Source organism: Scyliorhinus torazame, chromosome X, assembly GCF_047496885.1.
Source record: "Scyliorhinus torazame isolate Kashiwa2021f chromosome X, sScyTor2.1, whole genome shotgun sequence".
In the NCBI taxonomy this organism is placed as follows: domain Eukaryota; kingdom Metazoa; phylum Chordata; class Chondrichthyes; order Carcharhiniformes; family Scyliorhinidae; genus Scyliorhinus; species Scyliorhinus torazame.
In genome coordinates this window covers 29,161,294-29,175,393 of record NC_092738.1, presented here as the reverse complement: position 1 = coordinate 29,175,393, position 14,100 = coordinate 29,161,294, and the positions used below count along the sequence as shown (strand labels likewise).

Here is a 14,100-nt window from a genome sequence, read left to right as displayed (position 1 = left end):
CTCTTGTTGTTCAGGGCCCCATGTTAAACTGCCACCTTCCGACGCCATCTTGGTTTTTGCTTGCCTTCCTTGCCGCTGTTCTAAAGGATCCACTGCAATCTGGCCACTCTCTCCTCCTTTTTCCATCCGTATCCAGGGTGGATTCCCTTCTGGTTTACCGCACAGTGTTTTTAGCCGTCAAAATTGCCGTTGGGGCTCCTATCAAGAGCCCAAAAGTCCGTTTCACAGTGAGCTGCCGAAACGTGCGACTTAGCTGGTCATCGCCGCACCCGGAAGTCCACAAAATTCATTTTTATACAACAGCAGCTTTCTCCAATGCACAGTAAGAAGTCTTACAACACCAGATTAAAGTCAAACAGGTTTATTTCAAAGCACAGCTCCGAAAGCTAGTGATTTGAAACAAACCTGTTGGACTTTTAACCCGGTGTCGTAAGACCTCTTAACTGTGCTCACCCCAGTCCAACGCCGACATCGCCACATGTTCTCCAATGCAGACAGACACGTCAAAACTATTAACAAAAGCGGGAAGCACGGTGGCACAATGGTTAGCACTGCTGCCTCACGGCGCCGAGGTCCCAGGTTCGATCCCGGCTCTGGGTCACTGTCCATGTGGAGTTTGTATATTCTTCCAGTGTTTGCGTGGGTTTCGCCCCCACAACCCAAAGATGTGCAGGATAGGTCAATTGGCCACAGTAAATTGCCCCTTAATTGGAAAAAATGAATTGGAGGTACTCTAAATTTAAAAACAAATATTAACAAAATGGGAGAAGAAAACGAAGGAGATGGCTCAGGAAAAGGCCATGTATACAATGGAGTGTCATTTCACATCCACGGTACGTTTTACACATGGGACATAGCAATTATTAACAGCAGGTTACCTTTGGTACCCAGATTAGCAATGCAGGAGGCACGACCCCAGGCAAGGGGGAGAGTGGGACGATTGCAGGGCATGTATGACGATCTTCCCATCTGCAAGAGGAGAAAACAAGGAGAGATGATGGTGATTACATAGTTCTTCGGTACATTTACTGGGGAACAAACCCAGCAGCAAAACAAGCCACTGAATCCAGAAAAACATATCGTTGCAGCAATTCAAATTAGTGTAAACTTCACTGTTATCAGGTACCGTAGATAGACTATTAATATGCTCCACATGCAGTTTAAAAAAATAATACATTTAGATTACCCAATTCTTTATTTTTCCGATTAAGGGGCAATTCAAGAGTGGTCAATCCACCTATCCTGCACATCTTTGGGTTGTGGGGGTGAGACCCACGCAGACACGGTGAGAATGTAAAAACGCCACACGGACAGTGACCTGGGATAGAAACCGGGTCCTCGGCGCTGTGAGGCAGCAGTGCTAATCACTGCGCCGCCGTGCTCTCCCTACATGCAGTTAATGTACAGCACACCTATCGAAACACAAACAATTGTGCAAAAAAGGAAGTGTCTTATTAGTTTTAGAAATATTTAAAGATTATTAGCTGACAGGGCAGCACGGTGGCGCAGTGGTTAGCATTGCTGCCTCACGGCGCCGAGGTCCCAGGTTTGATCCCGGCTCTGGGTCACTGTCCGTGTGGAGTTTGCACATTCTCCTTATATTTGCGTGGGTTTCGCCCCCACAACCCAAAAAGATGTGCGGGTTAGGTGGATTGGCCACGCTAAATTGCCCCTTAATTGGAAAAATGAATTGGGTACACTAAATTTATTTTTTTTAAAAAGATTATTAGCTGACCTTTTGTGGCATTGCTCATATTGGGTCAGAGAATTTTCTTTTTGTATCCTGTATCCCATATGTTATCAAGGTTTACAGAGGTTGCATCAACAACATAATTTGACTTATTCACAGTGGCATGGTTAGCACTGCTGCCTCACAGCTCCAGGATCCGATGGGCCGAATGGCCTTCTTCAGCACTGTAGGGATTCTATGGCATTTAGGGAGTGTTACTGAGATTTTCAGACCCAAGTATATTTGTATTTAATGTCTTGATATGGAGAGGATTAGATTATAAAATAATGTATTATTGTGCCGGCATATTTTAGGAATTATTGGGAACAGAAACAATGATGGTTCAAAATAAAGGTCAAGGTGATTGGCTGGTAGGATATGGGAGTAGGGAGGGAAAGGGAATGAGAAACTGTGTGCATTTCAATTATTAATTTGTACATTCAGTAGCTGTTTGTTGAATTGGCATCACAGGGATATTGGGAAGAGCAGAGTGTGGGACTAACTGGAGTGCTCTTAGAAAGAGTCAGTGCAGACTCAATGGGCCAGATTCTGTTCTTCGGTGCTGCACTATTCTATGATTCATAGCTGGTTCCCAGATTGAATTATGGCTCAGGTATGGGGAAATCTGGTTTTCCAAAACATAACTGCATATCGACTGGTCACTCAATATTTGTAAATAGTTCCAACTGTCTGTAATCATGGAGTTGGCTGATGAAGGAAACCTTCCAAAGAAAAATACATGATATGAATAGGACATTTTTGATGTGACAAATTCCAGTAGCTCAGACTGTAACTCTCACTTTCGCTTCCACAATCTGAAATGGGTGTGTCAGTGGTTCTGAAAAGGGAGTAAATAGAGAGGTGGGATGGGTTGATGCTTCCTTCAGAAGACCATGTTGGCAGAGCCATCTGCACCCTTTGCATCAACCTGCTGTCTTCTCCAGGACTCCTGTGTCAGAGGCCTGCCCCATTCGCAGAAAAAGGTGCTTGGTAATGGGGTGGAGGAAGCGTGAATTGGGGGATCGTGGAGAGAGGTCGGAAAACTTTTTGGTGATAGAATTGTGTTAGAGGTGGTGGAAAATGATCTGTTGAAGGCACAGGCTGGCAACATAGAAGTGAGGACAATGGTGACCTGGATTTTAAAAAAAAAAAGTTACCTGCATTACTGCAGTTTAAATATAATTAAATACGAACACAAGATATATAACATTTATCAAATAAATCAGACTCCTTTGTAGTTTTGACAATACTGGAATGTCTTCCAAGGGTCTTAAAACCACCTGGAAAAGGGAAATAAGACATACTTATTAAAACAGTTGTTAGTAAGGAAATATACTTACATTCTGCTGTTCGTCAATAGCCACTTGAAGCCTTGCTCACATGGAGTTAGAGGGTTAACACTCGAGCGGAGCCAAGATTCTCCAACATTGAAATTAGAGCTTACAATGCAAGATCTCAGACAAAAATTATTCTGGTTCACAATGGAAAACCGAGAGAGGTTGATGGGTCCAAATCCAACACTCGCACAAGCTATCTATAGGGTCTTGCAAGGTCAAGGTTTTGCGCAGAACTCACCCACTTTGAGTGTAAGTGCCGTGGCGGGAACATGGAGTGTTTCTCGCTGCGGTGGCCAGCGAGAAAACACACCAAATCTACTGGCCTCAACCACATTAATTCTGCACCCAGGTATTACACGGCGTATTCAATGGCGGAACAGGCAAGATGGCGTGTAATCCGCCATAGTGACCAGGCGGCGTATTGAAAAGGCGCCCAACATCACTGACCCACCATTGAAGAAAGGAAGGAAGGTTGACCACCTGAAAAAGAAGATGGATCTCCAGGAACATTCTGAGATTCTGAGGCTGTAAGATGGACCCTCTCCAGGGCACTTGATCAGAAAGATTCACCTGCAGATGCTCCCCCCCGGCCCACTACTGTGGTGTTCCAGGGTTGCGGGTGGCCTTCATCCTGAACTCTGGAGGCAGCCCCAGGCATTGTTCAGATGAGACCTGACATCTGCATGCCACGGACGTTGTTGCAAATGCATTTTACGCCGTTGATGGTGGCTTGGGAGAACTCCGCCCTAGGTCTATTTGCATAACTTCAGGCAGGAGTCAAGATTTTTTAAAAACTCAGCATTCTTCAAATGCGGTTCACACAGCTTGGAATCCATCGATTGCCCATTGTGAGAAACTGTTGAGACATGGCCCCTCAAGATCTGCAGTTCAAGCTGCATTACTTTCCCATTACTGAAGTTCAATATTTCTCAGTCTGCAGTAAATTACGCTCACACAAAATTAATTGATCTGAATGCTGCATTACTTAAAATAGGCATCGCTATTTCAAGAAAGGGAGAAACTATTTCCATTGGTGGAAGGAACAAGAACCAGAGAACGCTAATTTACGGTGGTTGGCAAAAGAAGCAACAGTGGCAGGAAGATATTTTTAAAAACTCAGCGAGTGGTTAGGATCTGGAACACACTGCCTGAGTGTGGTGGAGGGTGATTGAGTGGTCAGGATCTGGAACACAAAGCCCGAGAGGGTGGTAGAGGAGGATTGAGTGGTTAGGATCTGGAACACACTGCCCGAGTGTGGTGGAGGAGGATTGAGTGGTTAGGATCTGGAACACACTGCCTGAGTGTGGTGGAGGAGGATTGAGTGGTTAGGATCTGGAACACACTGCCCGAGTGTGGTGGAGGAGGATTGAGTGGTCAGGATCTGGAACACAAAGCCCGAGAGGGTGGTAGAGGAGGATTGAGTGGTTAGGATCTGGAACACACTGCCTGAGAGGGTGGTGGAGGAGGATTGAGTGGTTAGGATCTGGAACACACTGCCCGAGTGTGGTGGAGGAGGATTGAGTGGTTAGGATCTGGAACACACTGCCCGAGTGTGGTGGAGGAGGATTGAGTGGTTAGGATCTGGAACACACTGCCCGAGTGTGGTGGAGGAGGATTGAGTGGTCAGGATCTGGAACACACTGCCTATGAGTGTGGTGGAGGAGGATTGAGTGGTTAGGATCTGGAACACACTGCCCGAGTGTGGTGGAGGAGGATTGAGTGGTTAGGATCTGGAACACACTGCCCGAGTGTGGTGGAGGAGGATTGAGTGGTTAGGATCTGGAACACACTGACTAGGAGTGTGATGGAGGAGGATTGAGTGGTTAGGATCTGGAACACACTGCCCGAGTGTGGTGGAGGAGGATTGAGTGGTTAGGATCTGGAACACACTGCCTATGAGTGTGGTGGAGGAGGATTGAGTGGTTAGGATCTGGAACACACTGCCCGAGTGTGGTGGAGGAGGATTGAGTGGTTAGGATCTGGAACTCACTGCCTGTGAGTGTGGTGGAGGAGGATTGAGTGGTTAGGATCTGGAACACACTGCCCGAGTGTGGTGGAGGAGGATTGAGTGGTTAGGACCTGGAACACACTGCCTGTGAGTGTGGTGGAGGAGGATTGAGTGGTTAGGATCTGGAACACACTGCCCGAGTGTGGTGGAGGAGGATTGAGTGGTTAGGATCTGGAACACACTGCCCGAGTGTGGTGGAGGAGGATTGAGTGGTCAGGATCTGGAACACACTGCCTATGAGTGTGGTGGAGGAGGATTGAGTGGATAGGATCTCGAACACACTGCCCGAGTGTGGTGGAGGAGTGGTTAGGATCTGGAACACACTGCCCGAGTGTGGTGGAGGAGGATTGAGTGGTTAGGATCTGGAACACACTGCCAGAGTGTGGTGGAGGAGGATTGAGTGGTTAGGATCTGGAACACACTGCCCGAGTGTGGTGGTGGAGGATTGGGTGGTTAGGATCTGGAACACACTGCCCGAGTGTTGTGGTGGAGGATTGAGTGGTTAGGATCTGGAACACACTGCCCGAGTGTGGTGGAGGGTGATTAAGTGGTTAGGATCTGGAACACACTGCCTGAGAGTGTGGTGGAGGAGGATTGAGTGGTTAGGATCTGGAACACACTGCCTGAGAGTGTGGTGGAGGAGGATTTGAGTGGTTAGGATCTGGAACACACTGCCCGAGTGTGGTGGAGGAGGATTGAGTGGTTAGGATCTGGAACACACTGCCCGAGTGTGGTGGAGGAGGATTGAGTGGTTAGGATCTGGAACACACTGCCCGAGTGTGGTGGAGGAGGATTGAGTGGACAGGATCTGGAACACACTGCCAGAGTGTGGTGGAGGGTGATTGGAGTGGTTAGGATCTGGAACACACTGCCCGGGTGTGGTGGAGGAGGATTGAGTGGTTAGGATCTGGAACACACTGCCTGTGAGTGTGGTGGAGGAGGATTGAGTGGTTAGGATCTGGAACACACTGCCCGAGTGTGGTGGAGGAGGATCGAGTGGTTAGGATCTGGAACACACTGCCCGAGTGTGATCGAGGAGGATTGAGTGGTCAGGATCTGGAACACACTGCCCAAGTGTGGTGGAGGAAGATTGAGTGGTTAGGATCTGGAACACACTGCCCGAGTGTGATGGAGGAGGATTGAGTGGTCAGGATCTGGAACACACTGCCCGAGTGTGGTGGAGGGTGATTGGAGTGGTTAGGATCTGGAACACACTGCCCGGGTGTGGTGGAGGAGGATTGAGTGGTTAGGATCTGGAACACACTGCCTGTGAGTGTGGTGGAGGAGGATTGAGTGGTTAGGATCTGGAACACACTGCCCGAGTGTGGTGGAGGAGGATTGAGTGGTTAGGATCTGGAACACACTGCCCGAGTGCGATGGAGGAGGATTGAGTGGTTAGGATCTGGAACACACTGCCCGAGTGTGGTGGAGGAGGATCGAGTGGTTAGGATCTGGAACACACTGCCCGAGTGTGATCGAGGAGGATTGAGTGGTTAGGATCTGGAACACACTGCCCGAGTGTGATGGAGGAGGATTGAGTGGTCAGGATCTGGAACACACTGCCCGAGTGTGGTGGAGGGTGATTGGAGTGGTTAGGATCTGGAACACACTGCCCGGGTGTGGTGGAGGAGGATTGAGTGGTTAGGATCTGGAACACACTGCCTGTGAGTGTGGTGGAGGAGGATTGAGTGGTTAGGATCTGGAACACACTGCCCGAGTGTGGTGGAGGAGGATTGAGTGGTTAGGATCTGGAACACACTGCCCGAGTGCGATGGAGGAGGATTGAGTGGTTAGGATCTGGAACACACTGCCCGAGTGTGATGGAGGAGGATTGAGTGGTCAGGATCTGGAACACACTGCCCGAGTGTGGAGGAGGAAGATTGAGTGGTTAGGATCTGGAACACACTGCCTGTGAGTGTGGTGGAGGAGGATTGAGTGGTTAGGATCTGGAACACACTGCCTGTGAGTGTGGTAGAGGAGGATTGAGTGGTTAGGATCTGGAACACACTGCCTAGGAGTGTGGTGGAGGAGGATTGAGTGGTTAGGATCTGGAACACACTGCCCGAGTGTGGTGGAGGAGGATTGAGTGGTTAGGATCTGGAACACACTGCCAGAGTGTGGTGGAGGGTGATTGTGTGGTTAGGATCTGGAACACACTGCCCGAGTGTGGTGGAGGGTGATTGAGTGGTTTGGATCTGGAACACACTGCCAGAGTGTGGTGGAGGAGGATTGAGTGGTTAGGATCTGGAACACACTGCCCGAGTGTGGTGGAGGAGGATTGAGTGGTTAGGATCTGGAACACACTGCCCGAGTGTGGTGGAGGAGGTTTGAGTGGTGAGGATCTGGAACACACGGCCCGAGTGTGGTGGAGGAGGATTGAGTGGTTAGGATCTGGAACACACTGCCCGAGTGTGATGGAGGAGGATTGAGTAGTCAGGATCTGGAACGCACTGCCCGAGTGTGGTGGAGGGTGATTGGAGTGGTTAGGATCTGGAACACACTGCCCGGGTGTGGTGGAGGAGGATTGAGTGGTTAGGATCTGGAACACACTGCCTGTGAGTGTGGTGGAGGTGGATTGAGTGGTTAGGATCTGGAACACACTGCCCGAGTGTGGTGGAGGAGGATTGAGTGGTTAGGATCTGGAACACACTGCCCGAGTGCGATGGAGGAGGATTGAGTGGTTAGGATCTGGAACACACTGCCCGAGTGTGATGGAGGAGGATTGAGTGGTCAGGATCTGGAACACACTGCCCGAGTGTGGAGGAGGAAGATTGAGTGGTTAGGATCTGGAACACACTGCCTGGGAGTGTGGTGGAGGAGGATTGAGTGGTTAGGATCTGGAACACACTGCCTGTGAGTGTGGTAGAGGAGGATTGAGTGGTTAGGATCTGGAACACACTGCCCGAGTGTGGTGGAGGAGGATTGAGTGGTTAGGATCTGGAACACAGTGCCCGAGTGTGGTGGAGGAGGATTGAGTGGTTAGGATCTGGAACACACTGCCTTTGAGTGTGGTGAAGGGTGATTGAGTGGTTAGGATCTGGAACACACTGCCCGAGTGTGGTGGAGGAGGATTGGGTGGTTAGGATCTGGAACACACTGCCCGAGTGTGGTGGAGGCGGATTGAGTGGTGAGGATCTGGAACACACTGCCCGAGTGTGGTGGAGGAGGATTGAGTGGTTAGGATCTGGAACACACTGCCCGAGTGTGGTGGAGGAGGATTGAGTGGTTAGGATCTGGAACACACTGCCTGTGAGTGTGGTGGAGGAGGATTGAGTGGTTAGGATCTGGAACACACTGCCTGTGAGTGTGGTGGAGGAGGATTGAGTGGTTAGGATCTGGAACACACTGCCCGAGTGTGGTGGAGGAGGATTGAGTGGTTAGGATCTGGAACACACTGCCAGAGTGTGGTGGAGGAGGATTGAGTGGTTAGGATCTGGAACACAGTGCCCGAGTGTGGTGGAGGAGGATTGAGTGGTTAGGATCTGGAACACACTGCCTATGAGTGTGGTGGAGGGTGATTGAGTGGTTAGGATCTGGAACACACTGCCCGAGTGTGGTGGAGGAGGATTGGGTGGTTAGGATCTGGAACACACTGCCCGAGTGTGGTGGAGGCGGATTGAGTGGTTAGGATCTGGAACACACTGCCCGAGTGTGGTGGAGGAGGATTGAGTGGTTAGGATCTGGAACACACTGCCCGAGTGTGGTAGAGGAGGATTGAGTGGTTAGGATCTGGAACACACTGCCCGAGTGTGGTGGAGGAGGATTGAGTGGTTAGGATCTGGAACACACTGCCCGAGTGTGGTAGAGGAGGATTGAGTGGTTAGGATCTGGAACACACTGCCCGAGTGTGGTGGAGGAGGATTGAGTGGTTAGGATCTGGAACACACTGCCTATGAGTGTGGTGGAGGAAGATTCTTGCGTGGCTTTTGAGAAAACAGGATTATCTGAAGAGGAAAAAAAATTGCAGAGCTGCAGGAAAAAGAACGGGAGTTCCTCTTTTTTTCTTGGGATGGGGGTGCAGGACGAGCGTTTATTGCCCATCCCAAATTGCCCTGAAGAGAGTGGTGGTGAGCATCTTTTGTGAAATGCTGTAGTCCGTTTGGAGTAGGTATACCCACAATGCTGTTAGGAAGGTGGTTCCAGGATTTTGATCCAGTGACAGCAAAGGAACAATGATATATTTCCAAGTCAGGATAGGGTGTGAGTTGGAGGGAACTTGCAGGTAGCAGTGTTCCCATGTATCTGGTCACCGTTTCCTTCTGGATAGAAATTGTGGGTTTGAAAGGTGCTGTTGAATTGCTGCAACGCATCTTGCAGATGGTGCACACGGCTGCCATGGTGCATCGGTGGTGGATGTGGTGGAAATCAAGTGGGCTGCTTTGTCCTGGATGGTGTTGAGCTTCGTGTTGCTAGAGCTGCACCCATCCGGGCAAGTGGTGCGTATTTCATCACACTCCTGACTTGTGCCTTGTAGATGGTGGACCAGATTGGCTGAAAGGCAGACTGGGCTAAATTTGATTATTTGTGGAGTTACTAGTTTTAATTTGAGTTAAATTACTATTTTTAAATTGATTTGAATTACTATTTTTAAATCTCACTTAAATAACTATTTTGGGTTGATTTAAATTACTATTTTTAAGTTGAGTTAAATAACATTTTTAATTTCAATTAAATAGCTATTTAATTTGTCAGATCAAGCAAGATAAATACTCAGGGATAAAGCTAATTAAATAGTATACAGGAGATTGGATATAATCCGACACAAAAACATCTTTCTAAAGTTTAATTTAAAGGAATAAATCATGGCAGGACAGCTCCAAGGCATAGTCTGCGCCGCTTGCTCCATGTGGCAGGCTGGGGACAGTTCCAGTCCCCAGGGTCAGCATGTGTGCAGGAAGTGTCTCCAGTTACAACTCCCGGAAGCTCGAGTTTTAGAACTGGAGCGGCGGCTGGAGACACTTTGGAGCATCCACGAGTCGGAGAGCATCGTGGACAGCACGTATAGAGAGGTGGTCACACCGCAGGTTCAGACTCCGCAGGCAGGAAGGGAATGGGTGACCATCAGACAGAGCAAGAGAGCGAGGCAGGTAGTGCAGGAATCTCCTGTGGCCATTCCCCTGCAGAACCGATGTATCGCTTTGGACACTGTTGAGGGGAATGGCCTCTCAGGGGAAAACAGCAACAGCCAAATTCGTGGCACCATGGTTGGTTTTGCTGCAGAGGGGAGGGGTGATAAGTGTGACAGTGCAATAGTTTTTGGGGATTCAATTGTAAGGGGAATAGACAGGCACTTCTGTGGCCGCAAACGCGACTCCAGGATGGTATGTTGCCTCCCTGGCGCTAGGGTCAAGGATGTCTCGGAGCGGGTACAGGACATTCTGGAGGGAGAGGGTGAACAGCCAGTGGTCGTGGTACACATCGGTACAAACGACATAGGTAAAAAAAGGGATGAGGTCCTAAAAGCAGAATACAGGGAGCTAGGAAGGAAGTTAAGAAATCAGACCTCGAAGGTAGTGATCTCAGGATTACTACCGGTGCCACGTGCTAGTCAGAGTAGAAATGACAGGATATATAGGATGGATACGTGGCTGAAGGGATGGTGTCAGGGGGAGGGTTTCAGATTCCTGGGGCATTGGGACCGGTTCTGGGGGAGGTGGGACCTGTACAAACTGGATGGGTTACACCTGGACAGGACTGGGGGCTATTTGCTCGAGCGGTTGGGGAGTGTTTAAACTAATGTGGCAGGGGGATGGGAACCGATGCAGGAAGTCGGAAGGTAGTAAGACAGGGACAGAAACAAAAGGCAGTAAGGGGGAAAGTGTAAGGCAGAGAAGCCTTAGGCAGTGTAAGGCAGAAAAGTCAAAAATCAAAAAGGGCGACATACAAGGTACAGTGACTGAGGGGAGCTCATTCAATAGGCCCAGTAATACTAAAAGGAATAAAACAGGAAGTAAAAACATAAATGGAAAGCGACGCGGCAGGTTGTTACAAGATGGGTTCAACGACAAGGAAAATTAGGAGAAACGTTAAGAGGAAAAATAACTTTGGAGAGGTTACTGATCAAGGTGTTAAGATTCAAAACAGAGGTATAAAAGCCAACATAAGTGTACTTTACCGGACTGCTCGTAAATGAGTTGATAGCGCAAATCATCGTGAATGACTATGATTTAGTGGCCACTACTGAAACATGGTTAAAGGATGGTCACGACTGGGAGTTGAATATCCAAGGGTATCAAACTATTCCGAAGGACAGAGTGGATGGTAAGGGAGGAGGTGTAGCTCTGTTAAGGATGACATCCGGGCAACAGTAAGGGATGACATCGGTGCTATGGAGGATAAGGTTGAATACATTTGGGTGGAAATCAGGAATAGTAAGGCGAAAAAGTCACCGATAGGAGTAGTCTATAGGCCACCAAATAGTAACATTATGGTGGGGCAGGCAATAAACAAAGAAATAACTGATGCATGTAGAAGTGGTACAGCAGTTATCATGGGAGATTTTAATCTACATGTTGATTGGTTTAACCAGGTCAGTCAAGGCAGCCTTGAGGAGGAGTTTATAGAATGTATCCACGATAGTTTCCTAGAACAATATGTAATGGAACCTACGAGGGAACAAGTGGTCCTAGATCTGGTCCTGTGTAATGAGACAGGATTGATTAATGATCTCATAGTTAGGGATCCTCTCGGAAGGAGCGATCACAATATGGTGGAATTTAAAATACAGATGGAGGGTGAGAAGGTAAAATCAAGCACTAGTGTTTTGTGCTTAAACAAAGGAGATTACAATGGGATGAGAGAAGAGCTAGCTAAGGTAGATTGGGAGCAAAGACTTTATGGTGAAACAGTGGAGAACCTTCCAAGCGATTTTTCACAGTGCTCAGCAAAGGTTTATACCAGCAAAAAGGAAGGACGGTAGAAAGAGGGAAAATCGACCGTGGATATCCAAGGAAATAAGGGAGAGTATCAAATTGAAGGAAAAAACATACAAAGTGGCAAAGATTAGTGGGAGACTAGAGGACTGGGAAATATTTAGGGGGCAACAGAAATCTACTAAAAAAGCTTTAAAGAAGATAGATTATGAGAGTAAACTTGCTCAGAATATAAAAACAGATAGTAAAAGTTTCTACAAATATATAAAACAAAAAAGAGTGGCTAAGGTAAATATTGGTCCTTTAGAGGATGAGAAGGGAGATTTAATAATGGGAGATGAGGAAATGGCTGAGGAACTGAACAGGTTTTTTGGGTCGGTCTTCACAGTGGAAGACACAAATAACATGCCAGTGACTGATGGAAATGAAGCTACGAGAGGTGAGGACCTTGAGATAATGGTTATCACTAAGGAGGTAGTGATGGGCAAGCTAATGGGGCTAAAGGTAGACAAGTCTCCTGGCTCTGATGGAATGCATCCCGGAGTCCTAAAAGAGATGGCTAGGGAAATTGCAAATGCACTAGTGATAATTTACCAAAATTGACTAGACTCTGGGGTGGTCCCAGTGGATTGGAAATTAGCAAACGTGACACCACTGTTTAAAGGAGATAGGCAGAAAGCGGGTAATTATAGGCCAGCTTAACTTCGGTGGTAGGGAAGATGCTGGAATCTATCATCAAGGAAGAAATAACGAGGCATCTGGATGGAAATTGTCCCATTGGGCAGACGCAGCATGGGTTCATAAAGGGCAGGTCGCGCCTAACTAATTTAGTGGAATTTTTTGAGGACATTACCAGTGCGGTAGATAATGGGGAGCCAATGGATGTGGTATATCTGGATTTCCAGAAAGCTTTTGACAAGGTGCCACACAAAAGTTGGTGCATAAGGTCAAGATGCATGGCATTAAGGGGAAAGTAGTAGCATGGATAGAGGATTGGTTAATTAATAGAAAGCAAAGAGTGGGGATTAATGGGTGTTTCTCTGGTTGGCAATCAGTAGCTAGTGGTGTCCCTCAGGGATCAGTGTTGGGCCCACAACTGTTCACAATTTACATAGATGATTTGGAGTTGGGGACCAAGGGCAAGGTGTCCAAGTTCGCAGACGACACTAAAGGTGAGTGGTAAAGCAAAAAATGCAGAGGATACCGGAAGTCTGCAGAGGGATTTGGATAGGTTAAGTGAATGGGCTAGGGTCTGGCAGATGGAATACAATGTTGACAAATGTGAGGTTATCCATTTTGGTAGGAATAACAGCAAAAGGGATTATTTAAATGATAAAATATTAAAACATGCTGCTGTGCAGAGAGACCTGGGTGTGCTAGTGCATGAGTCGCAAAACGTTGGTTTACAGGTGAATAAGGCGGCAAATGGAGTTTTGTCCTTCATTGCTGGAGGAATGGAGTTTAAGACTAGGGAGGTTATGCTGCAATTGTACAAGGTGTTAGTGAGGCCACACCTGGAGTAGTGTTCAGTTTTGGTCTCCTTACTTGAGAAAGGATGTACTGGCACTGGAGGGTGTGCAGAGGAGATTCACTAGATTAATCCCAGATCTGAAGGGGTTGGATTACGAGGAGAGGTTGAGTAGACTGGGACTGTACTTGTTGGAATTTAGAAGGATGAGGGGGGATCTTATAGAAAAGATTATGAAGGGAATAGATAGGATAGATGCGGGTAGGTTGTTTCCACTGGCGGGTGAAAGCAGGACTAGGGGGCATAGCCTCAAACTAAGGGGAAGTAGATTTAGGACTGAGCTTAGGAGGAACTTCTTCACCCAAAGGGTTGTGAATCTATGGAATTCCTGCCCAGTGAAGCAGTAGAGGCTCCTTCATTAAATGTTTTTAAGATAAAGATAGATAGTTTTTTGAAGAATAAAGGGATTAAGGGTTATGGTGTTCAGGCCGGAGATTGGAGCTGAGTCCACAAAAGATCAGCCATGATCTCATTGAATGGTGGAGCAGGCTCGAGGGGCCAGATGGCCTACTCCTGCTCCTAGTTCTTATGATAGGCTTTGCAGAGTCAGGAGGCGAATTACTTGCTGCAGAATTCCCAGTCTCTGACCTGCTCTTATAGCCACAGTATTTATGGTTAGTCCAGTT

At 47.9% G+C, this 14,100-nt stretch overlaps 1 protein-coding gene across 3 annotated transcripts in view; it reads right to left on the bottom strand.

Moving 5' to 3' along the window:
• Positions 1–14,100, bottom strand: part of troap (trophinin associated protein) — a 58,780-nt gene that overhangs the window by 26,495 nt on the left and 18,185 nt on the right. For all 3 annotated transcript variants that reach the window (XM_072493912.1, XM_072493910.1, XM_072493911.1), the window contains one exon: positions 879–969. In XM_072493912.1, coding sequence (XP_072350013.1) covers positions 879–969 — 91 coding nt within the window. The remainder of the gene's footprint in view (positions 1–878; positions 970–14,100) is intronic.